The sequence below is a fragment of the Python bivittatus genome, unplaced genomic scaffold (genome assembly GCF_059951505.1).
Source record: "Python bivittatus isolate LINGU-HERP-01145 unplaced genomic scaffold, Pbiv_v1 ctg000700_np1212, whole genome shotgun sequence".
In the NCBI taxonomy this organism is placed as follows: domain Eukaryota; kingdom Metazoa; phylum Chordata; class Lepidosauria; order Squamata; family Pythonidae; genus Python; species Python bivittatus.
Window position 1 is genome coordinate 74790740 of NW_028277098.1, and position 27312 is coordinate 74818051.

The window sequence follows — 27312 nt, forward strand, 5'->3', positions numbered from 1 at the left end:
ATAAGTAATAATGAACTTGTTTGCAAAATCAGAGAACTGATATTCTGAAATTTGTGAGGCCCTAAGCTATACTTTGTGTAGCTTATGCCTAAATATGGCACCGCAAGGGACCCTCCCTAGTTTCTTGGACTGTAAAGGTGAGAGGGGAGAGACGTACTTTCAGACTTGCAAAATTCTGTTAATGTAACCTACAATAAAGATAGAGCTAGTAGTTCTGGATGTGCTTCTTGTCTGGACTAACTTGCAAGGCTAACAGACAGCCTCTTTCCCACAGTTTCTGCCCAGCTGGTTTGACTTGGCGGGGTTGGCAGGCTCCGGTTCCGTCAATTAAACAGTATTATCTATCTGGACCTTGGAAGCCGCCTTTTCTGTAGCAGCAACTTCCCTCTGGAATAAGACTCTCATTCTCATTTTGAATGACTCCCACCCTACTGGTATTTTGAAGAGCCTGGAAGACATAGCTCTTCACCAGGCCTTTTCTTCTTTTTCCTTGTTCCCATCCAGTTTTTTTTTCCTCTGCCATCTCTGTTCCTTTATTTTGTGTTGGTTTGTTTGTTTGCATTGTTCCTTGTTTTTAAATGTTTTTAACAATTTGTAAACTGCCCAGAGTTGCTCAGGCAGCATATAAATTTAATAAATTATTAGTATTAGTATTAATTCTCTGTTATTCTCACTAGTATCTAGAGGAGACCACTAGAATTGCCTAGGAATTCTTTGAATCCTGTTTAACTGCATCTTTCTGGGGCTGTCTGGGCGTGATACAGTTACAGGTGTCCATGGGGCGGAGGGGGGAGCAAAAGACACATATGCCCTTTATGATTATGTGACATTGATCCATGTGCAAAGGGACAAGGTCATGCCCATCATCTTGGCCTTTTGGGCCCCCCTCTGCAAATGCCTCTGGGAACAGTACACTTTAACTCTTCACAGAAGTGAACAGTACAGTCCACAGTCCACTTCTTCATTGGGCTGACCCTATGTTTGTGTGGGCCTTTAAGTGTGTCTCCTGCTGTATCTTTGGTGCCTAGATCTCTCTCATCTTCCTACCCTGCTGCTACATAATGGTCACTATCTTCAGATAGGTAGATGGGCAGTTGTCCTTACAAAGCAGGAAGGAAGAGGAGAAAGATACGATACAATGGCCAAGAAAGGGGAACCAGAAATGATCGCATGATAGAAGAAGAGTAGTCACAACTGTGTGCCAGTATATCTTGGCACTTGGTAACTCTGAGCCTAGTGCTTTGTCTGCAGACAAGAAGAATCAAAGCATACTTTTTAAAAGAAACATACAACTCCAGCATCTTTTTCACTGATACTAATCACTAAAAAATAATATGATATATTCAAATGCTGACAGACAGTTTCTCTTTGCATAATCTTACATTTTAGTGCTTTATTTTGAGAGGGAAAAAAGATCCGTTACTGGATGGTTTCAGTTAATGTTGTTAACTATTGGCAATCTCTGTGGATTTTTTTTCTATGCATCTTTTCTCTATATGTATATGTACCCTCCATTTCCTGTGATTTACAGATGTTGTTGCACAGATAGGATATGAAATCATTACCATTATCACTTAAACTTGTTTGTTCTAAATTTTGTGTGTATGTTAATGTGTTCAAAACATGCAAAAATATTTTACTGGGAAAAGTAAAGGAGGTTGCTTGTGATCTGAACAATGTGTCACTCACTGAACCAAAATCCAAGTAATTAATTGTGACTTGCCAGGACCTTAGCAACTTTTGTATTGCTGCAGTAGCAAACTGTATAAATGAATGAGCTATTAATGATAATTTGTTCACAATGCATGGTTGATGAGATGCATTTTGCTTGTCAAGTCACAGGTTAGACATGAAAAAGAGTTCAAGGCAAATAAAGATGGAGTAAAGGTACCATATTTGACTCAATGCACTACCAGTCTTAAGATTCTTCTTCAAGGGTGTCTAATTTATTCCAGTGATAACCAAGACAATTTAACATCATCATCATCATCATCATCATCATCATCAACAACCACAACCACAACCACAACCACAACAACAACAAATGGATTGAATATAATGTTCCTGATCTGAAAATAGTTGTACTTCTATAGCATCAAAGGAAGGTGTAAATTAGCTGAATTTTGGAGGTGTGCATGTTCATCCAAATCTGGAATCCCAATAAGACTGATTTGGAAAGTTTTCAAATCAAATTGTTTCAGAAAGATGGCTGGCTTCTAATCTCAGTGAATGGATTTATCAGAGATCTAAAGTTGCAATGCTTGGGAGAAGAATTTTCATATAATATTTGATATGACTCCCCTAGCACTCAGTACTTTTTGCTGTTTTTTCTTCCAAGACCAATAATATTAAAAGAATTTTGATAGAGTTTGAGAGACTTAGGAAGAGGTAATATTTGGGGCAAGCTTGATTTTTGCCTTCCTATTTTTGCCATCCCTGCCCTATCATGGTTCCAATTATTTGATGGCACATATTCCTGTTCTGTTGAAACTAATAACCAAGTTTCATTTTATATTCATTTTGGATTAATAAAGCATATTGTCTTCTCACCTGATTACAGGTATATATATATATATATATATTTATTTCACAATACTCAGGTGATTGTGTTATATTATTAATTTCTACTGTTCATGAGCATTGTGATTATTTTGCACATATTTATGCTTTAACTGAATTGTTAGAAATAATACTTTCTGGTGTTTAACATTTTAGCCCCATTCTTCCATTTTCTTTCTTTCTGCGTTTGTACTTATATATAATGGAATGGATTCTAATCTGCCCAATACTATTGTTATTTTTAAGGTGCTTTACTGTCATAACTGTATGCTGTTTGCATACTATTTCAGAGATAGATGGACAAGGTAGAGCAGGTGATGTAAAGACTTTGAGAAACCACGAGAAAGAAACCTTCCTCTACTTCTTCCCCTCTACATCTTTTGTTAGTGTTTTTTTTCTTCTGTGTTTTGTTCATTGAAGTTAACCTACTAGTAAACAACAGTGTAGAGAAAAAAAGACTGAAATAACTTTTGAGATCAGATTTTAACTCAATGGTTTTGCTGTCTAGAATGAAAAGCATAGGTCGATCTGATCATTTCAGATACTGTACTGTTCTTTGAATGACTGTCCTCACTCTACATGTGGCACCCTCGATAGAAGGACCTGTCCATCAGTTGAACATTAATATTTTATTATGAATTTCTAAAAGTCCATATTTTCTTATTTTGTAAGGAAAAACTTTGATTCAAAATTTCTTTATTATGCAATGATACTCTCACAGTGAAAATAACCCCAAAATATGATAAAATTTGTATTCTTGGTACAAAACTTTCTCATATGCATTTGGCACATTAAAAATGGATGTAGCATTGATAAATTAAACCTTTCTGATTAAACATGAAATCAAGTGTATGCTTTTTTGAGGGGAGGGGGATTAAGCTATATTGAAATGTATGGAATTTGCATCCAAGCAGATCTTACAGGATTGCACTGTAAATCTTATTACTGAATCATAGAACCATAGAACTGAAAGGACTCAAATAAGCTAACAACTCCAAATCCTTTCTCAGTGCAAGAATCCAATTTAAAACATCCATGACAAATGTCTAAACATCCTATGCATGAAGATATCAGTGGTGTATACTGCTTCTCTCATTTACTGGTTTTACCATTGAACTGTTCTTTCCCTAACATTCATTCAGAATCTGTTTCCTGAAACTTAAACCCATTATTCCCTTTTAGGACAATAGAGAACATGTCATGGTTTTCTTTTTCTTGATGCCATTTAGAGTACTTAAAAGTGTTATTGTACAACTAGTCAATCTTCTTTACCTAAACTGAGCATATACAGCTCCTTCAGTTTTATTTTCTGATCATCTTGATTGTCATTTTTTGCACTTGTTCTAGTTCATCTGAATCCTCCTTAAAATGTGGTGCCCAGAATTTGATACTACTTGAACTGAGGTCTGCAGTGCAAGTGAATGACTAACAATATAGGAGAATATGGGTTTGGGGACCAAGGTCTGAGTTAAACAAATTGGGTACTGCTGGCATGAGATGGGTTGTAAAGAATCTGGCTAAAGTATGGCAAGTTTGATTAGGAGGATTTTAAAGGGAATCCTGTAGAGTTGGAGACAGAATCCCCGAGTAAGGATCTCTGATAAAAACTTGTACACTTTGGAACTGAGAGGTACTGAAAAAGTAGATGGAACCTTGGCTCATAAAATGTATGACCTTAATAGTCTATACATGAATGCTCACAGTATCGGAAATAAGCAAGATGAGCTTGAAGACTTAGTACAGGAAGGCAAATATGTCTTAAAAGCTGTCATGGAGAGCTGATGGAAGAAACCCATACTGGAATAAAATAACTGAAGTTGTTCAGAAGAAGCCAAAGCAATAGAAAATGACAGAAGGAAAACAAAGGATGACATGCACTGTATGTTAAAGTATCTACTCTTATTCAGGAATCCAAGTCAGTGCACTTAGTGGTGCTCAAGAGAGCATGTGGCCTAAAGGAAATGAGTGAATAAAAACAATACTATTGTTGATAATATTGAATGTTAGGAAACATACTTTGAGCAGAGCAGGTGAACAATGGAATCATGTCTCCCAAGAGGTGGTGAGCAAGCCTTATTTAATGTGTTTAACCAAAGGCTAGAAAGCAATTTGATGGGGATGCTTTAATCTGGAATCCTGAAATTAGCAAAAGGGTGGACTTTATTATTCTATTATTTTTCTTTAGTCTTCTTCTCCTTTTCTATTCCTCCTGTTGCTTTTGAACAAATTGTAACCTTCAGTTATATTCAGATTGTGATTATGACTCTTAAGATCCTTTTCACATGTACTATTGCCAGGCCAGGTATCCCTCATTCTATATCTGTGCATTTGATTTCTTTCTCCCAAGGAAATTTGTTTTTGTTACATTTTATTTTCTATTTCTGTACTCTATCAAGAACATTATGAAAGTTATTTCTGCCTTCTAGAATACTAGGTGTCCTACTAAATTTTATGTCATCTTCAAATTGTATCCATGTTTATTCCACCTCTTCATCCAAGTCAGTAATACAAATATTGAAGAGTACCATATCCAGGACTGAATCTTGTAGTATCCCACTCAATATCTCTTTCCATTTTAATGAGAAAATGTTGAAGGCAGCTCTTAGTACTGCAGTCTGGCTGTGACACACCTAATAACATTTCCATTCAGCCTAAATGCTTGCTAATGAGTATGTCACTAGATACATTGTCAAATGATATATAGGTAGTCCCCAGTTTAAGAACAAGTTCCATTCCCAAGGTCTGTCCTTAAGTTGAATTTGTATGTAAGTCGGAATAGTATTATTGTATAATATTATATAAGTTGTATTGTGTAATTAACCTTGAACCATTGTGTATTTAACTCGAATTTTGCCACAGTAGGCTCCATTCTTAACTATGGGTCATCTGTAAACTGGGCATTCTTAACCTGGGGACTACCCATATTCAAAGAACATAAAACCCAGAAGGGAACATCAAAGTTTTTCTGCATTTTTGCTTTCTTTGTGATTAAAATAAAAAGAAAAAACACTATTTTGATGGTGGCTAGTAGGATACCATAAATGTGCTTGTATTTCTTAGCTGTTTATATCTGTTATAACTAGCATTCATTACCCTATAAAAATATTTAAAACTTCAAAAGAAATGCTATATATGTTGAAGAAATGTTGATTCCCTACTGCAGGAGTTATTCTTAGAACATAGATTTTAACATAGTTACAGTAATACTGCTTGAGAGGGCTGCTTGTCTGAGTGAAAAGTAAGCCATGCTTTTTCCTTTGTTATTCTGAATCTTTGCCAACACACTTTAAAACAATATATTCTGCTTGCCATTTAAATATATCTGCAGCAGGGCATAACATTTATGTCTCCCTTATCATCTTTTGGATATCATTCAGTAATATTGACATGTTTTATTTTACTTCCTTCTTGGATAATTCATTTCTCTGCGGTGTGACTCCTCTTTTAACTTTGAGAAATCCTAGTAAATCCAATGGAATAATCCTTTGATTTGATAGATTAGGTCAAGTATATTGTCTAGTTTGTATGGAGTTCTGCCCTCCATGGTAGTGAAGTTTGTAATTTATTTATTTGTAAGATTTCTAAACCAGCTCATTCAGTTACAGTGGCGCATCGAGTTGACCATCAGCTCTTTCAAAGTAACTGGTTCTACTTTTCCATAGAGCTGCATCTAAAGTCAGGGAGAAGTAAACTAGTTTTGCAAATGAAGAATACCATTGCTTTAGGATAACTTTAGGATTGATGTTGGTTTTGTACTTACTTTCTATCTTCTCTGTATACTTTTATATAAAATAATAAGCATATATTAGGAATACATTTCAACTCAAGCCCTAAAAAAAGATTCTATAAAGCTGGTCTAGGCTTATTTATAAGCCATTTTTCTGTCATTTTAATGGAAGGCTTGAGTGAGGAAGATACTGGAATGGAGGATCAAGGTTATCAGGAGGGAGGGAGAACATTCCAGAGCAAGCACTTTCTCAATCCTCAGCAAGACGGTGGGAAGACAAAGAGGATGAGGACATCCCCTCCCTAGAGTCTCACGATGTATATCCACTAGTTGCTTTAACATGGGTTTAGTCTGGCGAGATTCTGTCTATTAGGTGCAAGCTAATAAAGGAACTGTACTGGACTGGATTGCCACATTGTTGTTCTTGGGCTGAACCTGGCAGTCATAGAACTCAAGGTTAGATTATTTAGTATTTAATTGCCAGGTAGTCTTTCATCTGTGCACTGACTAATTGTTTCTGTAGGATTTGTCTTGCTGCTGTGTGGAGGAAGTAAGGAGTGTGGAATTTTTAGGTTCCAAGGATATTTGGGAAATGGTCAACAACTATGACAACAATCACAGAGGCTTGAAATGATAGTGCACATGCATGCTAACAGTTACCACAGTTTGAAGGAGGATAATTTTTTCTATTAATGAACCCATTCTTCCAGTGAATTAATAATGGCTGCCACCATATGCTAAATCTTACTGGAATACCTCAGTCTGATCAGCTGGGGAATTCTAAGTCTTTCTGCTAAAGACCTGTCTCTTCTGCCTAGCTCTAGGATTGACTTGTTCAAAGTTCAAGAAACATAGAGACTAACAAAATTTTGTGAAATATCCCAGGAACATAAGGGAGCATTTTGCAAAAAGTACACTCCTGCCTAAGGGATTTTTTGGTGAGAATTTTCCTTTTAAAGCAGTATTGCAATTTGCCCAGTATAATGATGTATTTGGGAAAAGGAAAAGATAAAATTAACAGGTGAAAGCAACAATTGCATTCACCTAGAATTTGAAATGAAAGCAATAAAGTGAATCTAAGTTAAGTAATTATGTTACATAATAGAAGAGTCCTAGATTTCAGAGCGTATGCGGAGTTTCTTGCAGAAAGGAGGGTGTGAGAGAAATTCTAATTGTCCACCTAACGTGTTATCATTAGAGGAACTTAGGTGTGGACTGAATCTTAATTTATAGGCATTTGAGTTAAGTAATAATCAGCCTCTTAGTCAAGCTGAATCCATCTTATATTTGTATTATAAATAAGCTAGACAGTTTGAACCTAACCAACAATTCTGGGGGGGAAAAGCTTAAATTGATGGTATATATTTTCAGATAAAATTAGAATAAATAATAGTTTTTCTGGCAGAGTTTCAGAGTCAAAGCATTCTAGTGGGCAGTGCTGAGTTGTATCAGAATATAGTTTTAATTAAAATTGAACATCTTGGACTTTCTGTTACTTTCACATACTGCTTCTAATTCTATGACAAATTCTCTAGAAGCGATTGTATCATTTTGAAGACTATAAAGAGAAAACAAGATGGGGTGCTGCTTGATGTGAGAGTAAGGACATAGTTGTGCTTATAATAGAAACTAGGTTAAAATTCAGGACATTTCAATTTCAATCTTTTCAAGTTATTTTCAAGTTTCAAGTTATTTTCATGGTACAGGTAGTCCCCAGTTTAAGAATGAGTTCCTTTCCCAAGGTCTGTCCTTAAGATGAATTTTTATGTAAGCCTGTAATTAACTCAAACCATTGCGTATTTAACTCAAATCATTGTGTATTTAACTCAAATTTTGCTACAATAAGCTCTGTTCTTAAATATGGGTCATCCATAAACTGGGCATTCTTAACCCGATTAATGACAATTGGGACTGGAATTGCTGTTGCTAAGTGACATGGTTGTAAAGTGTGATGTCACGTGACTGTGCCGCTTACCAATGGCAATTCTGGCAGTGCCAGTTGCTGTCATTATGGCAACAACCATAACAACAATTATTGCCTGGGTTGTTAAGGGAGGACGTCAGGTGGGTGCCATTTGTGATCTCCTGCCTGCTTCCCCATTGACTTTCTTGTCAGAAGCTGGCAAAGAAGATTGCAAATGACAGCCATGTGACTGTGGGGATGCTGCAACAACCAGAATTCCAAGGACCAGTCATAAGTACCACTCATTCAACACCGTCGCAAGTTCAAATGATTGCTGAACGAGTGGTTGTCGAACGAGGACCACCTGTAAATATAGCACTGTTATTTTAAGATATATTTGAAGAAATATGAACCCTTCTGAAGATGCTGTATAAATTATTGTATCAACTGTTCCTAATAAAAGTTAGAGTAGCAATAATAATGATTGTATACAGCAGTATACCTAAATTCTGCATTTTTTTTGACAACGAACAGTGCAGACTAAGGATTGCCTAAAGTGATTGTTTTACAATTATTATCACCCATTTCAGATAACAGTCTTCACAAGGGGTTTAGAAGCAAGCTGAACAATAGTAAATATAAATACAATAAATATTATTTTAAAACAACACACATCTATTTCTTATAGGCTCCTTCCTTCCTTCCTTCCTTCCTTTCTTCCTTCCTTCCTTCCTTCCTCCCTCCGTCCCTCCCTCCCTCCCTCCCTCCTTTGAACAAGAAAAATAGGAATGTGGCTATTTAGCTCACTGTGTTTTTTTTAAAAGTCTGTGGTTGAACCATTGACCCTAGCTGACATTACAAACTCAGGGGAAATTCATGCATTTCATCTGGTCAAATGAATAATAGTAAGTGGATCACATTGGGCAAGATTGTTTATAAAGGCCATAATGGGAAACTGCAGTTTAAAAAGATTTGGCTAACCTTAGAGGTATATACTCTCAAGAGGAGGTTGATGCTGAAAATACCCTGGTGGCTTTCTGGGTAAGAACTTTGACACATCCCTGGGACTTGACCAAAATAGGCACAAGATAGGAAAAAGTAGATGTGACAGTGTTCCAAGGTGTTTTCTCTAGGAGCAAACCTGCACCTTGAGCACCTGGCTTGTGTCATGCAACAGGGACCTTTGTACCTTATAAAGAGAGAAGTTGTGTGCAGATTAATATTACAGCTATAAAAGAGGGAGATTTCCTTTTTAAAAGCATTTTAAACATTGTGATTAACTAAGAAACCAGTTTGCACCATGCATAAATGTAATATAGCATAGTACTAAACGTATTGTTTACTTTGTACAAAAAAATCCTCACATATGTTAATAAAAAGTAGTTTACTTTTCTAAGTAAATATCATCTTTAAATCTTAAGGTAAGATGTTAAAATTGGCTTCTTTCATTGAATGTTTATTGTGATAAACACATGCAAAAGCAGCATTGGGCTTTAAATAGAAACTACAAGATATGTTTCCTTGATTTTTAAGTTTATGTACCTTGGTAGCCTTTGAGCCTTAAAGTTTGATCAATTGTTTTGTGCAGAAGTATGTAGTACAACATAATGCAGCTCCTTTAACATGCCTATGATAATGCAGTATTTAAAATTTCATTAGAGGCAGCAAAAAGTAGTTTTTGCATCCTGGGATTTAGTAATTAAATTTATAATATTATATAATATAGACACTGCACTGCTTATGGACCACCTCAATGAGTCTGTAGCTATATACAAAGCAACTCTCAAAGCAATAATAACAAAATAAAAATGTAATGACTAAGTCAGATTAAAAGATACAACAACATTTTAAATTAAACCAAAATGTTGGTGGGTCCTTGTTCCTTTTTTGCCTGCCATAACTGCTTTATGGACTCTTGAATGAACAGGTTCAGAGTTTTCTGGAACTCGGTTTGAAGTACAATAAAAACAAATCCCTGACTTGTACAGGATATAGAAAATTGGATTTAGCAACACACAGAAAGCAAATGAAATCTAAGTGCAGTATTTCTGGCTAGCCAGTTTATCTATTTCTACAGAAATAGAAAACTCCCTAAAGCAAATTGATCCTCTGCTTCAAGATTTCTGGCTTGATCCGCTTCTCGGTGGTTTCAGGATTCCAAACCTTCTCCAAAATTATGCCTCTGTTTTTAAAACAACCAAACTTTTTTTCCACCTCTGGTAGACTCTGAACATGACCAAGAACCATACTTACTAGTTGGGATGTAGATTAAATGAGTCTGCAGCCTGGTGTGCATTCAGCATTCACAATGTGGACAACTTTTTTTTCTATTTTGACATTTCAACCATTCACCTGATTTACCTTGCTTATCCTATTTTGCATTTCTGTCAGACAAACCAGATTCTATATCACTGTAGTCTTTTTTCTTCATAAATTTCTTGTTTTCACATGTTTTCCCAGAATAAGTGCTTTCTCTTTGTCTGTAAATCAACCTTCTCCAATTTGTCTGAGGATGATTGGAAATATAGTTCAGCATATTTGGAGGGCACCAAATTGGAAAACTCTGCTGGCACTTTCATACCTTTGCCTCTTTCTTGTGAAATCCCACATTTTCAGTTTGTTTGCCGCCTCTCTCACCCCTTTTTTTATTTGTACAACTTTTACTTGGAATACTCAGTCTTGCTCCTGGTCTTCTTTCCATTTACATGAATTTTTCATCTTCTTTGAGATAATGACTATAAACAGTGTCGTGCTTTCCTTTAGTTTTTTTTGTATAGTGCCTGATGTTACACTTAGGCATTTATTAGCCAACAAATAGAAACAAAAATAGAACACTGTAGTAGCAAGATAAAAATCAGGAAGAAAAGCATTCATGCATCTAGATATTTGAGTATGTTTTCAGTAGGAGTCCAGATAGTTCAACAGAAAATAAAAAGCTAAAAGGAAAGACCCATGTATTATAACATTTGAAGTTCAGGAAATGGGTATCAAAAATAGTTTAATCCAAAATACTAATTCCAGGTATGTTTTAATCTTGAATATTTATTTATTTGGCAAATGTATATGGCCGCCTATCTCACATGAAGTGACCCTGGGTGGCATACAATAAAACTAGCAATAATCTTCCTTATGAGACACAGTACTCAGTTTTAAGCTCAAGTCTTCAACAGGCTTGACTCTTCTTCATATTCTTATCATTTGCCCCACATGTGCAGTGTCCACTTGTTTTTGCATTGTGCTGTCTAATGTGATGCTCATCAGTGCATGATGTGAAGAGGGAGGGTTGTTTGTCAGCCAGCTTATAGGACAACTTGATGTTGACTTGGACTGAGAATGGGTGGCTAGTCCAAGGTCACCCACCTGGTTTCCTTGTGTAAGAGAGAACTAGAACCTGGGTCTCCCTATTCCTAGTCCAGCACCTTAACTACTACACCATGCTGGCTCTCTTCAACAGGTTTAACTATTTCTATTTTTAAAAAATATTGATTATTTAATTTTAAAAAATCATTTATATAATTTATGTATATACACTTGAGAATAAGCATTATCAAAACCAACAAGATTTATTTTTAAGTGGATCTGTAAAGGCACTGCAGTATGAAATATTATTTAGTCTCCATGTTATTTATTTAATATTATTATTATTTAGCCTATTTTGATATTAACTTATTGACTTTTTGTTGACTGTGTAGGTACAAATTAATAGGTAATTAACCCATTAAATTAGAATGGCTAGATACCTGTGATTAGGTATCACCATGCTTTTTCTGTTTCAAAAGGCAGAAAAGCAAAGTGGAAATGTATTTTAATAATCAGTGGCATGGGGGAAAGGGTAATTAACATAATAGTTCTCAACTATTTCCCCCCCAAATGAACAGAACAGTTTTTATTGTGTACCATGCTTAGGTGATTAAAGATAAATTGGATCAATTTTTATTGGAAATAGAGTATGATAAATACATCATCTTTATATCCTGAAATTGATTAGCATCTTTACATACATGAGGAGATACTTCTAATCGAAACTAGGAGAAAATCATTCTAACAAATGGGAAATATTAAAATGTTTTGTTTCTACCATAAATCAGGGTGGAATTATAAAGCTGATCATCTCCAACTGCTTTCTGCAGCACAATGATAACACATCATACATCTACTATATCTGGCTATAGCATAAGTTGCAAACATTTAATTGAAAAAAATATCCTAGCAGCAAATTCTTTTAATAATAATTTTCTGTTCTTACTGCCTTCAGGGGTTAAAAAAATCTAATCTGCAGGGAGGAAGTTCTGAAGTTTTCATTGAATTTTGAGAGTTGATTTTCAGCTTCACTGCTTGGCAATCAGAAGCATAGTAATTTCCAAGACAGGCTTCATTATGGTTACTGAGGTAGGGGAAAGAATAGTATATAAAGCAATAAAATAGGTATGTATTACCAAATTGGAATTATGAAAAGGGAGAGTTTGAATTGGCTTTCAAGCAAATAGCACAGTTAAGAAAGGCATACACACATCTGCTGAAGTCTAGAATAATAGTGATGGAATTAGACCGCCTCCTGAAGATGGAAAATAACAGATAAATGAACATGCATGATTTGAAAAATATAGACCAATACTTTTGCTGCTCAAAAGTGTAGTAACTTCCATCTGAAGTAAAATAAGTTCAGTGTTTGATGCAGTCCTCTAGTTTGATTTCTAGATGTCGCTCATCAGTTGCTAGAACCAACTGCGGTGGCTTAGAATCTGTAGTGTTTATGTATCCATGTCCATGCAGTTAGGGAATACCATATGCACTCAAAAACAAGACCGTTTAAGGTAACCCTTCCCAAAGGAAAATGAATTTATCTGTCTGCATACCATTTCCTTGGTAAATCTAAGATAATTCTTTCATTTAAAACTAATTGTTTGGAGTTTCATTTAAAACTACTATAGAAAATACAGTATTTGCGAGTCTGAAAAAATGAAAAGTAATGCAATGTAAGAATACTAGAAATAATCTAATAATGTGCTAATGAAAGTAGCATCTGTTGATGGAATGAAAGTTGTAATTTCCCCTTCTCCTTATTATCCTCAAACATTTCACAGAAAAAAAGTGTGTATGAAAGGTAAGTGGGTGTGCGCGTATGCATGTATGTGTAAATTATAATAGTATCTGCAATATACATTTTGAGCTATATCTGTAAAGCCAAAATGGGGTTATTGTAAAGTAGGAAAACAAGCATTTTGGGGAAGAAAACACAGTTTTGTATGTATACCTCCCCAAAAATATTTAGGGAAAATAAAAGGAAATTTTATGCTGATTTACACACTCATTCCATATGAATGATTCTGCAGACCAGTTTTTTCCCCTCTGTTCTCGCACAGCCCTACAGGTTTCGTGAGAAAAAAAAAAGCCAGTTTTTTTACCACTAGAGCTTTGCTTCTTGATCAGAGTTTCTATGATTGTTTTTCGTTTTTAATTAACATGTTCTGTGGCCTGAAAAAGTTGGAAACCACCTGCTGTAAACAGTCCTTCTTTTAAGGACTTTAGCTATATTATTTCCACTGGATTGCACAATTGTAAATTATTTTAATGACTAAATCATTGTACAAACTTTTGTTAGAGGCTTGCTGCACATTTTTCATTAGAATAATTTAATTCATCTTAATTCTCCTTTCTTAATTTTACATTGAATTCTGTCTAATATTCAGTATTTGATACTGATATTAAAGGTAGATGCTTGCCAACCAATGGTATTTAAATATTTAATGTAAAATATGTAAAATAATCAGAACATTTGTTATATAATAATAGCAAAAGTTACAGTTTAGGTGAGATAGTCAGATTTTTAGCTGTGGTCAGAGATTTATGAATGAGGAGTCCAAATAACATGTAGGGCATACAAACCTGCAGAAAGCCTGCTGCATTAGCAAATAAAAGTTTAGTATGATAAGTAAGTTACTGTAAAGTTACAATGTTATAAAACATAGTTCAAAACTCTCTGTTGATTAATTAATAAATAGACACTCTTAGACCTGTGGATGTATACATCAGAATCATTTTATTTATTGATTGGTTTATTGCTTTGATTTGATGCTGCCCAACTCCAGATAACTCTGGGTGGTTCACAATACACCAGACAATATTAAAAATAATAAGAAACAACAACCAACCAAAAAACAACTAGAACACACTTTCCCCCATAACAAGTCAGTTTACTAAAGTTTTCTTCTTTCTTCTTTCCCTAAATAGACATAAGATAGAACACTGCTGATTCTGGAGAAATTCTAACGAAAATAAATGCACTTTTAGTTCTTTGAAAGGATTCTCCAAATTAGAGTTTGCAATCCTACCTTTTTTTGTTATGACCAAGCTCATTGCCAGTAAGAAAGGACAGAAGACAATAAATTTGCTATTTACCTTCCTTTCTTCTCTGCTGCCCAATAATCAGAGTTCTGTGGTGACCAAGCAAATCTGTTACAAAGAGGAAGTACAAAGAATAAAACTATGATAATTTGCAGTAAAGATATATAAATAAAACCACAGTAAATGAAGCAGCAAAACAGTAAAGGAAGTTAAAGCAGCAGTAAAGTTATGCTTTAAAGACCTGGAAGAATGAAGAGGTCCTCACCTGGGGCCAAAGGTTTTTGGTGAGTATATCTGGGAAGGAATTCTGCAAATGGGACCTCACTTCTAAAAAAAACCCCTCCTTTCCTCATGCAGTATCTGCCTCACTCCAAGATCACCTGAAGAAGAGTCTCAAATGAAGATATTTTGGGCCCCAGAAGAAATGAGATACAGATATGAGAATAGATGATTCTTTACATAATCTGGTGCCAAACTATTTAGTTTCAGTTCTATGATTTTCTGCAATGAATGTGATTTAGATCCATCTATTATTTATAAAAGTTCTTTCCTACTGCATAATAGAGCTTTGCCTTAATAATGATTAGTAGGGAGAGCAACCTGTTGAATACTGTTAGATTATTTCCTTCATTCAAGTAGCTATGTGTGATATGAGACTTTGTGTCCTAGACCTGGTTTTTTAATTAAGCTTGAACTTATTTTTTTATTTCCTAATCGCCCTCCTTACAGATTCCTTTTTCCATATGGTTTCCACAAACAACCCATTCTTTAGAGGTTATGAAATTTAATTCCTTGCTTTTTGTAAAGGTGCATGCACTGATGCATGCAATCTTATACATGTTGCACCATGCTGATTTTCCATTGCGCTGAGTGGTGATACAACTTTTTAGATAACTGCAGGCCAGTTTTCATGAAACTTCTGTAAGATCCATACTGTGATTTTGATTTATTTTGCGCCAAATTTCTTAAGATTTAGGATTTTATTTTTCAGCAGTAAAAAAAAAAAAGCAATAAAAAGTGCAGTTAGAACGGCTGTTTATAGAATTTAGCAATTTCTTGAAGGTTCTAGCATATTTGCATTTTGATTATGTTTTTTTTTTCCTGTCATTCCAGTTTGACGGAGAGAACATGTATATGGGAATGAATGACAATAACCAGGAGTTTCTCTCAGCAAATCAGGTAAAACTAATTGTCTTTCAAGGATGTATCTGTGCAGGATATCCTCATAATTAGCTTGCGCAATATTGACAGAATCTAGTCTAGAGCTGTAAATGAAGGTGGGTTAACAGCACACACAGATTATCACCTCCACAAGATTAGTCTGCTGAACATAAGATAGGTAGTCCTGTGGGCAGAAAAGAATATTTATTTAGATTCACAGACTCACCTGTACAGCCATAGCAGAAGCTCTTATCCTAGATGGCTTTAGGTATGCCTTTTACCCAGATAGCTATCTCTGTTAAATGAGCAAGTAAGTGACAGATATTTGCATATCTCTTTCATCAGTTCTATAGCAGATTTAATTGTTCCACTGGAAGATGATGGAAGACAGAAATATACATTTTATATATAATGTGGTGCTTGATGCATATTGTAAATTATCCGTCTCTGTTATGGAATTACTGAGCACTAAAAACTATGGATTGTAATTGTGTAGGAATGTTTGCGGTGTCTGTCATGTATATATGTGTATGTATATTCCTCTCTCCCTCCCTCCCTCCCTCCCTCCCTCCCTCTTGGAGACTTCACTTACATGTTTCTAGGGCAGTGTCGCTATATAGTATGTTTTCACTTGCTACTGATTACACAGCCTCCTCAGCAATCTACAAACTAAATAATACAAAAGAAGGAAGGCATTGGAAGGAAAGCTTGGAATTTATCTATATAACTTAGACAATACCTGACTCCAAATGATTTTGGACAGCTTACATTTTAAAAGCAAGAATAAAAAATTAAGAAACCATTCATGGACATCCAGAAAAGTAAAACCAAACATAACTACAAAAAACCTACTCAGTTATACAGGCCCCTACCCCAAAGCCTGAGAGAACAGCCAGGTTTTCAGAGACTTGGGGTAGGAGCTATGTGGATCTCTGGGGGATACTAAACCAGAGGACAGGCACTGAATAGAGAACTCATGCTTCCTAGGTCCGGATAGATGGCATTATTTAATAGAGGGGAATTGGCCTATATCTACTCTGCCTGATCTTCCCAGCCAGGCAGAAATGATGGAAGATAGGCGGGCCCTCAAATAACCCTAGCTAGATAGACTACGAAGTTTTAATCAAATCACTGCAAATCACTTCTATATGTTGCCAAGAAAATTACATGGATGTGCTGAGTTCAACTGGGGGGAAGACTGTGTAATTTGTGCAGCTTATATGTCTATTTATTTGTGTATATAGATCTCCTTCCTTGGTGATGTGTGTGTATGTGCGTACATGCGCCTTCAAGTCAGTCTTGACTCCCAGCTGCTGCTTGGACTAGTCCTTGTAGTTTTCTTGGCAAGGTCTTTCAGAAGTGTTTTGCCATTGCCTTCTTCCCAGGGCTGAGAGAGAATGACTGGCCCAAGGTCACCCAGCTGGTCTCATGCCTAAGGCAGAACTAGAACTCAGTTTCCTGGTTTCTACCCCAGTGCCTTAATACCTTGGTGATATGCCCCAAGTAAATTCTATTAACTGCATGGTTTTTCCTCATTTTCTTCAAATACTTCTGCAGAATTTCTCTATGTTCAAAAACATTTTTCTTCATATTTCACAGTGGGGTTGGATACAATGCAAAAGCATGCACAGCTGAGATTCTAACTTGCTACAAAGTTCTAATCAAGGCAAACACACCCACGTAAGCAAACTTCTGAAATTTTGCTTGACTTTGGGAAAATAAATATATAAAAGTTGGATTTTTTAAAAAAAGTTGCTTGCAGCAATTGCCATATATTCTCCAAATGGACCATCTGTCCTTTTCCTTAAACTTACAACACCTATTCTGACAAGTCCGCATACATTGACAAAGAATGTAAATGCTGAACCCCATTGTCTTCACCATAAAAAAGTTGTGTAGGTTTTGCTGATCCTTTGTGTTTTCATCCATGATGATTCTATTTATTTCTATATTATTTTACTTGGTGGTCTGTATTTTTAAATCCTACTTCTATTCATACATTTCTAAAATGGTTTATATTGGAAAACTGAAATATTCATATAATAAAAGTTCATAACGTAATGAAATGTAAGGAATCTATAACCAAAACAAAATCAAGAAAACTGGCAGCAGAGCAGAAAAAACTGATTTGCTGTATCAGCCCTTGGTAATGGAAAGAGAAAAGGAAACCTTAAATCTGCTTGTGGAAAGATAACAGAGATGGAGCCTCAGAAGTTTCCCAAGAGAAGAATTGCAAATAATGGAAGAATATGAACAGGGAAAGTCTGTGAGCTCTGTTATTCTTTAGACATGGCTACAATACCTGGTTTTTTTTTTTGGTCTGTTTCTATAATCTTATAGATGATAGAATAGTCTTTTTTAAAGATGTTTATTATACAGTAGAGAAGCTCCTTGATAGTGGAATTAAGGCTAAGTGCAAGGATGGAAAATAAAATTACAGAAGTATTATTCTTAAAAATCAATGCCCATTTTGATGTAGCTTTTAGAAGAATTGTAATTATTCCCATGCAGGAGCTCTGATTTAGCAAAATACTAAATGCATCCATCCTTTTATCTAATACCTAAACTCTGGTCTGGATACAGCTAGTGAACTCTCTGTTTTGTTGTTCATCAGAATAAAGCCGTATAATGGAAGTTCTTTAGCATCTCATCTACTTAAGTGTCTGGGAACAGAAATTTACTACTGAGCTTCTGAATGAAATTCAAAATGCATTATTAATAGACCAGCTAGGTGCTCTGACTATTTTTTGATGGAAAAATATAAGGGACAATTTTACATATTAATATAAAAAGTAAAATCAGAGTATCCCATTCCAAGAGCCAGTTTGACGTAGTGTTTAAGGCATCACGTTAGAATCCAGGAGACTGTGAGTTCTAGTTCCGTCTTAGTCACAAACCCAGCTGGGTGACCTTGGGCCAGTCACACCCTCTCAGCCCTAGGAAGAGGTAATCGTAACCCACTTCCGAAAATCTTGCCGAGAAAACTTCAGGGACTTGTCCAGGCAGTTGCCAGGAGTCAAAAACTGACTTAAGGGTGCACACCCACATCCCATTTCAAGAGCCAGGATTACTTACTTACCCACACAGAATATGAAATGGGTAAGTATTTATCCTGTTTTGGACACATTATGTGAAGATCTGGTTCTCTGGAGAAGGCTGTAATGCTGGAAAGGTGAAAGGAAAGAGAAGGATGACCAGCATCAAGATTGGATGGACTCAGTTAGAGTTGCAATGTGCGCATAGTTGGGAAACTTGAAAGAACAGGTTGGGATAGATTGTCATGGAGAAAATTGCTAGGTGTCAAAAATGACTTGATAGTGCATAATCAGTCAAAGTAAGAGGGATAGGGTAGACTATAAAAAATAAAGACACCCATGAATTGAGCTTGACTTCTGGTGACTGCATCTACAGGTAGTCCTTGACCTACAACCATGTGTTCAATGATCATTTGAAGTTATGACAGCGCTGAATGAATGGTGGTTATGACTGTTCCTCAGAGTTCCAGCTGTCCCAGCACCACCACAGTCATGTAATTGTGATCTGGGTGCTTGGCAATCGATTTGCACTTACGACTGCAATCATATGAACACCATTTGGAACTTTCCGCAGTGCCCTGTGATCACATGATCACCATTTGCAACCTTCCCTGCTGGCTTCCTCAGAAAATCAGTGAGGAAGCTGGCAGGGAAGACTGCAGGTCACTGGGGTAAGTCTTCCCCACCTGTGCACCCTCTCCCAGCCCCTCTGTGCTTGTGCTGCACTGGCCACTCATGTACCCCACACACCCTCCCTCACTTGCGCCTCACCCTGCACAACCCGTTCTGCGCCTCTCCCGCATTCCCTTGCACCATTGTGCATGTTCCCCAACCCACGCCTCTTGTGCACCCTCTTGCGTTCCCTCCCCGACCCTCACCACACCTTTCGTGCACCCGCTCGCAAGCCCTCTCTGACCTTTGCTTTGCCTCCCCCGCGCACCCCCTCACTCACTCCCAGACCTGGAACTTGCAACTTGCAACTTCCTTTTGTCTTCCCCATTTACTTTAGTTGTGGGAAGCCAGCAGAAAGTTGCCTCACCTAATGACCAAGAGATTTGGTTAACAACAGCAACCAGGACTGCACAGATTACTGTTGCTAAGCAATGCAATTGCACTTTACGACTGCATAACTCAGCAGTGGAAGTTCTGGCCCTAACTGCCACCGTAAGTCGAGTATTACCTGTATAAAATATTTTCTTTCTGGTGTAGTTTCCATTGCTTTTTCAGGCTAGTCAGCCCTAATATTCCCACACCCAAGGACAAACCAGGTCTGAGTATACTTTGTTTCCCAGATCAGTCAAAGAAGGTCAACAAGGTGCTGCTACTTGCTGAGGCTCAGGGTGGAGAATGGTAGGGCTGAAAGAAATTTGAATTGATAAATGATCCTGCTTATTATTCCTTTTTTAAACTCTATCCATGGGTTTCCCTTGTATGAAGGTTTACTTAAAAATACACATCAAGTAAGGTCTGTTGTTTTAGCATGAGAACAGTGAGTACATTTTTTTCAGTTCATACTCATTTGCCCCTTTCCTGTCTAATGCAGTACCCCTGGTATAGGGTCATTAGGGCACTATGTGCATCCATGGACTCCATTCTTGCAAGAGTTTCAGGCTGGTGAATCATGGAAGTCACTGCTGTTTTTTCACATTGCAATGAAAAGTTCCAAGTTACCACAAGGAATGTTCATGTTTGTGGTTAAGTCAGGAAAATCATCTGGAGAGTTTTTTAAAGATTACTTTATATATTGCAGTAAATATACACCTGGAAACAATGAATTTCTTGTTCTCATGCTCTGCCTGTTGCATCATGCTGAATAATCTCATATGGAGAATAGCATGATCTTCTCCATGGGCACATGTTTTTAAATATACAAAAATGGGCTGTAAGGGATAGTCCTATGTGGCTGGTGATGATCTCAAAGCTCTAGAACATCTTTTCCTAGAAAGATGAATGGAGCACTCTTCTTATGCTTTCAATAGGAAAATTAAAATGTTTTTGCAATAAGCTTTGGCTGTACAATGCTACTGTTGGAATAGTCTCTCCTAGATTATTTCCTTTTTACTATTTTATCTTGGATGCTGTTTCATTTACATTATTTTTCACTGTTCTCAGTGTCACTGATACTTTAATAGCTTTACCCCAGCATTTAATGAAACGATAGTTTTAGATCCTAGCTTGTTCTTGTATGTCCCCTAAGCTTTTAAGCAAACCACCAATAGCCTGTTTGAACATTATGTAGAAGTATGGTTAGACTAACACAAAAACAATTTTAAAAAACCTTTGCTAGCATGTAAAAGAAGGGAAAGGGAAGCACACAGCTCCAAATCTGTGCAGTTATTTATCTAAAGGTAATTCACAGTTAGTAGATTTGATCATTGTTCTAACCTCTCTGTGTGTGAATGTGTGTGTCTGTGTGTATATATATATGAGACAGGTTACCATGGAAAGCTTAGGGGACAAACTCATGAAGAAGCTTGAATCACATCTTCTCTTAAACAAGAGCAGAACCATAATAAGAAATTCCTTTCTACATTCAGACAAATAAAGCTCATTATCACCCAGTTATAACTATATACTAGCAGTATCCATTGGTATACAGGCATGTTAATTTATAATTCAATCAAATAGCCTTCTTCATGCAAGTCCTCTATTCAAAAGAGAAAAAAAAGTAAGATGCTAAGGCAATGGTTAGCTAGGTGCTTTCTGGAATGTTAATTTCTGTTCACAGAAGTGAAAAAGGCATATTTTAATGTTTAATAAATTGCAGTTTGCAGAATTAAATATTCTATTTGTAGAATTAAATATTCTACAAGATTATTTGTTGTACAGAAAATAAATTTACTTGGTCAAAGATGAAAGGAAATAGATAGTTATAGGTGTGTGCAGCGTTTTAAAAATCCTTAACAGCTGATATAATTTGTTGCTTCCAAAACTACTGCAATTAGGAATAATTCTAATATAATAATCTAGCCTATTCCTGACTGATTGTTTTTCCCCTTGTAAGGCAAGAAACACAGCCAAACTATTTTCTGTCTCCTTTAACTCTTGATTAAGATGCTAATTTTGCCAGCACAGCAGTATATCATAATTTGGTTACCCATTCTGCCTTAGATAGGCACTTCTGAGATTCATGCTGCGACAATCTGTCCGAGAATTCATTCCTTATTTTATTTAGCAGTATATGACTTAATGTAAGATAGATTAAAGGATCCAGTAGTAATGCATGTCCTGCTATGTCTGTTTGGCTTTCTGCAGTTGTTAAAAAAAGTGCTTTGAACGTACCTACCACATATGTTGGGGATGGCAGAATAAATCTTCTTGCCCCACCTGACCAGCATTTTTTTGCATTCATTTTAAACCATTTTCCCACCTAGCAGGTAACAGGCTAATTCTTGATTGAACTGACATGTATCTTCAAATATACATGAAAATCCCTGAGCTATTTTAACAATAAATTTAAGATTGAAGCAAAATAAGTATAATGGGTTGAAATTAAAAGTTTTGTATTCGTGATAAAAAAGCCAAGGGTACTGACCTAGACTAGGAAGAGTTCCAAGGAACTACAATTCCTTTCTATTCAAGGACTTTGGTTCTTAACAGCTTTACCATCTGTGGTTGCATTCAGACTATGTACTCATCATGATTTAAGGTTAATCATGAATGTACCACGTTACAAGAGCAGGCTACCAACTTCATATTTTGTCTAAACGGTTTATGTTAATGAGGATATCATGTAAAAGGTGAATCTGCTTGGGTTAGGCAAGGTGCTTTGGAGTTGTTGGCAGTGCAAAAATAGAACCTGCCTGTTACTCTTTAAAGCACCTGAGTCTTTCTCTGGAATTATACAGAAGCTCCATAGGGCAGCCATATGATTTTGGGAAAAAACAGATATTTTAAAGTGTGCAGATAGGTGCTACTCTGATACTCCAAAACAGATTTTTGAAATTGAATCTGAAGTGCTCCATGGCGATTTACATCCACATTACTCCATGACCATGTTCTGCTTTCTTAATGATTGAGAATCAGCCCATTTTGTCAATAGTAGTTTTTCACAGAAGTTTCTGGGGATCCAACTTAACTATATGTTAATTCATTTAGAAATAACTTTTCCAATTATTGTTACTTATATTGGGAAACTTGGTGAGGGATTTGCTTTAAGTTCATCATATAATAGCTTGGGCATTGAAAAGTCATATCTCAAGGGGAGGTGTGCTATTTTCAAAACTGTAGAGGTTTTCCAGAAAAGGGGGGGGGGGACAACTACAGTTAACTATTCTTATAGCTTGCTTGTTGATTGATTGATTTGATTCATTCATTCATTGTATATAGCCGCCCATCTCACACAGATGACTCTGGGTGGGTCACAAAGTTAAAAGTTAGCAACAGCTTGCTAACTGTTGCTGAGGTTATGGCTTGTTTTATTCTCTTCTGTAATTGGATTCTCTTTCCTCTTTCCTGCTATACAGACACATATTATTCTTGCTTGATGTTTTGTAGCGAATGCAATGAATTAGAAATGCAAAAATGCTCTGTCAGAAAGTAAGATTAATAAAAGGATAATGTAATATAATTTGTGAGTGTGAAAAAATATTTTTAAGGTAATGTGAACAGAAACTGCAAAGACAAAAAATAACTGGTGGAGAAAAAAGGATATAAGATATGGATAACATGAATAAAAGTTTGATGAAGTTAACATAGTTACAGTAATATGATTATTTTGCACAATAAAGATGTTTGATTTTTTCCCATTTATCTCTTATTCTCAGTCTCTCAATGCCTAAGGGGATAGACAAAATGTTTTATTCTGTCTGTAATGTTTGTGCTATTAGAATATGATGATGTACTTTACATGGAAAAACTCAAGCTGTACAAATAGCATAATGTATATAAATTTTACATTAATGGATGTATCTAATAATATCAACTCTTTCAGTTTTTAAAACATTTCTTCTTTTAAGAAAAGTAGAAAGAAAGCACCCCCCCCCCTTTAAACATCTCCTGTTCTGGTGTCACTGCTCAGAGAACTATAGAGCTTTTGGCTGATTTTAGATACCTAGAATTTGCCCAGAATACCTGGGCCAACTGATATTAATCTTAACTATGCTTGTAGGAATACATCAGTTTCAAAGAATAGTCTTGTATGATGGCTTGTTTCTGCTGGCTATAGTTACTAAATGTAGTTTCAGATTTAGAAAACACAATAAACTGCAGTTAAAGCAAGCAAAAATTTCTAGTTTCTTCTGCTGTCTGAGAAACTTGTAAATTAGGATGTATTGGAGCAGTGCCAGCTCAAGGTCATATGACACCTCTAGGCCAGATTGACTGATGATGCCACCTCCTGCCAGTGTGAAAATTTTCATTTTTAGATTGATTCAGAAGAGAGAGCATCATTGGTGCCCCCTAAGGTTTGGCACCCTAGGCCAGTGCTTACTCAACCTTAGCCAAAAGCCAGCCCTGTGTTGGAGCATTTGAGGGCCTACGCATGGAGCAAAAGATACCCTTTACTATGGCTTTGAGATTTCAGGCTTAGTCAACAAATTGGTTTAAATAGTGATTTAGCATGATGTTTAAACCAGAAAGTATGTTGTTAACTCAGGCCTAGGGAACCCAACATAAGCGCATTCTTTTTACTGAACGTAGCTGTTGTGCTTAAGTGATTAACCCAACTCTTTTGGTTGGAGCCACAGAAATTCTTTTATGACCTGATGTTGCCAGGTCAAAAGCTTCATGCATAGGCAGAAGGAACATATTGGTGGTAGCCAGAACAAAATGCCATTAACCAATTACATTTCTCCTTGGGATGAGCCTGTACATGTAGATTTCTGCTGGTCAGAGATCAGACAGATCCTTCAGAGAATTTTCCATGTGAAATTTGAATCAAGAATCTTGAAATATTAGTTTTTATATATATAAACTTTAATAAAAATATTAATAAAAATCATGAAATATAAACATGTAATCATTTAGTTGGTAGCAGTCAATTTAAACCATTGAGTCAGTTCAGGAATTCAGTTTAAATAACTGTCTACCTTCTATTTTAATATTTCCACTGAAGGAGAACCCATCACCTTCCTTAGTATTTAGATCCATTGTCAAACTGCTCTTAGGTGCACAAATTGTTCCATGAATGGAATAACCAATTGTGGGTGATTTGTGTCCAGACCAAAACACATGTATTTTGTCTGGGCATGGACCTAAAAACATGCATGTTCTGAGCAGAGGTATTTCAGAATGGAGGGTACATGAAAAAGATAAGGCTATCAGTGTTGGCAGAGTATTGTGGTCGCTAAGAGGAAGTAAGGAAAGAAAATTAGGCAGTAAGTACAGACCATGTAAAAGAATAGGTGAGAAAGGGCTGAGGTGCCCTAGGCTTGCCCTACTTGCACCACAAGACACATTTTCTATTTCACACACTCTCATATCTCTTACTGTCAGGACTTCTTTATCCTAACATTTGGTTAGAATCTGCTTCCCCATAACTTAGATAAATTTTTATGGGTCCTGCAATCTGGAATGAAAAAAAAAACCAGGTCTTAACCTTTCATATTATATCTTTTGAGGTATTTGAAGAGTGCTATCGTGTGCCTCCTCAACTGTCTGTTCTCAAGGCTAAAGATATCTAGCTGTTTCTAATCCCTTGATTATCCTTGTTTCCCTTCTTTGAACTTGTTTTCAGTTTCTCTGAACCCTTCTTAAAGTATGGTGCCCAGAACTGGACATTGTGTTTGAAGTGGGGTCTGACCAGAGCAGAATAAAGAGGAATGATTACTTCTAGTGGTTTAGAAATTATATTTTGGTTGATGAACCCTGAAATTATATTTGCCTTTTTGCAGCTGCATCATCCCCTGGCTCATATTTTGTTTGCAATCAACTACTATTCCAAGATCTTTTTCACAAGTATCATTACCAAGTCAAGTATGCCCCATCCTATATCCAAACATATGATTTTTGTTTCTTGAGTGAAGAAGCTTTTGCTTCTATTAAATTTCTTTCTGTTGGATGAACTTGGAAAGAAAAATCCCTTTTAGGGATATGGGGGGGGGGGAGTAATAATTACTTATTAAATGAAATTAATAAAAATAAAGTCCTGCCTAGAGGGGTTTTGTGGGGTTTTGCACATTGATAGCAGGGAAAAATGTGTAAAAAAATTAATCAAGCTAGCAGTCATAGAATACTACAGATAGTTCAATGAAGAATATTTTTTTTGTCTATTGATTTAAAGGTAAGAGTATCTGAGGAGATAACTCATTTTGCAATGGGAAAAAAAAGATTTAAAATAAATTGGTCTGTTTATGAAATGTTTGGAGCCATATCGGCTCATTTGAATAGGAAAAACAAATCAAAACATAAAAAGAAGAAAACCAACACAGCTAGTCAGCTTTATAAGTTCTCTTCTGTTGGTAGCTTTATAAGTCTCTTATTCAGGCTATATTAAACAAAACAGCAAATTGAGAAGAGGAGTTGGGACATGGCAAGAATAATAACAGTATTATTCCTGCTGTGAATTCAGAAATATTTGAAATGTAAGTTCAGTACAGTGTTAAAATAGAAAACTATTTTGATCTTGTATGCATGAACAGGATGGATCATGAACTGCATGTGGGAAGGGGTTGTGTTTTAGATACACACACAAACAAAATGATGCTAGACTATTAGGTTAGCTGTGTATTCTGTTCTCTCCATATATGTTGCAAAGTAGATTCGGATGGGGTAGATGACAAGACCACTGAAAGTTTTGTAGATTTTACAGTTAATTCATACATTCACTGCAATGCAGAAAGTAATAGTGCAGCAAAACCTCCAGGTTATAAGCTGACAACCATTTGATCTAGCACATGAATTAATTATTCTAAAAACTTACCTTTCTTTCTTAACTTGCTTTATAACATTATTTTTTTTCCCTCTAATTAAAATTGTGACTGTGGAGTCCTTGGTGCTTCTGAGCTTGGTTGTTTGCTTGCAGATGTTTCAATACCCAACTAGGTAACATCAGTGTGAGTGGGAGGGCAAGCTACTGGGGTTTTTTTCCCTGTTTACAGTAGCTTGCCCTGCCAGTTTTGGTGTGGGTGTGATTTTCTCCTTGGTAGTTCCTCGATTGTTTTCTGCTTGATTGTTTGCCTGGTGTTAATCCCTGTTATCTAGGTGTTGGCTGCTGGAAAGGATGTCTTTTTGTTTCCTTCTTAGTTTTTTTATTGTCTCTTTTGAATGATGTGTAAACATAGTTTATTTCTATGTGCCTATTGATGGCTGATTTGTTAACAGCTGAAAAATGATAGGCTAATGATCATGGATACTCACCTCAGACTAAACAAGTACAAGAACACCATAGATAACCCGAGGGAGCAAATGGAACAAACCATGACCCCAGAACACACAAAAATGCTGACAACCACCATCAAGACTACATGTCTAAGACAAGCTGAAAAAAGGAAAACAAAACTCCAACCCAAACTGCTCAAGCTAAAACCCAGAAGTAAAGAGGTACCTGAACCCAAGTGGGTAGTCAACGTGTCCAGCCACCCACTATCCATTGTGGAACACAATATTCTCCTGAAAGGTGTTAACTATAGCATAACAATGCT

At 36.2% G+C, this 27312-nt stretch overlaps 1 protein-coding gene across 2 annotated transcripts in view; it reads left to right on the forward strand.

The window, feature by feature from the left end:
* Positions 1 to 27312, forward strand: part of TOX2 (TOX high mobility group box family member 2) — a 253594-nt gene that overhangs the window by 63486 nt on the left and 162796 nt on the right. For both annotated transcript variants that reach the window (XM_015888360.3, XM_025167551.2), the window contains exon 2: positions 15648 to 15713. In XM_015888360.3, coding sequence (XP_015743846.1) covers positions 15648 to 15713 — 66 coding nt within the window. The remainder of the gene's footprint in view (positions 1 to 15647; positions 15714 to 27312) is intronic.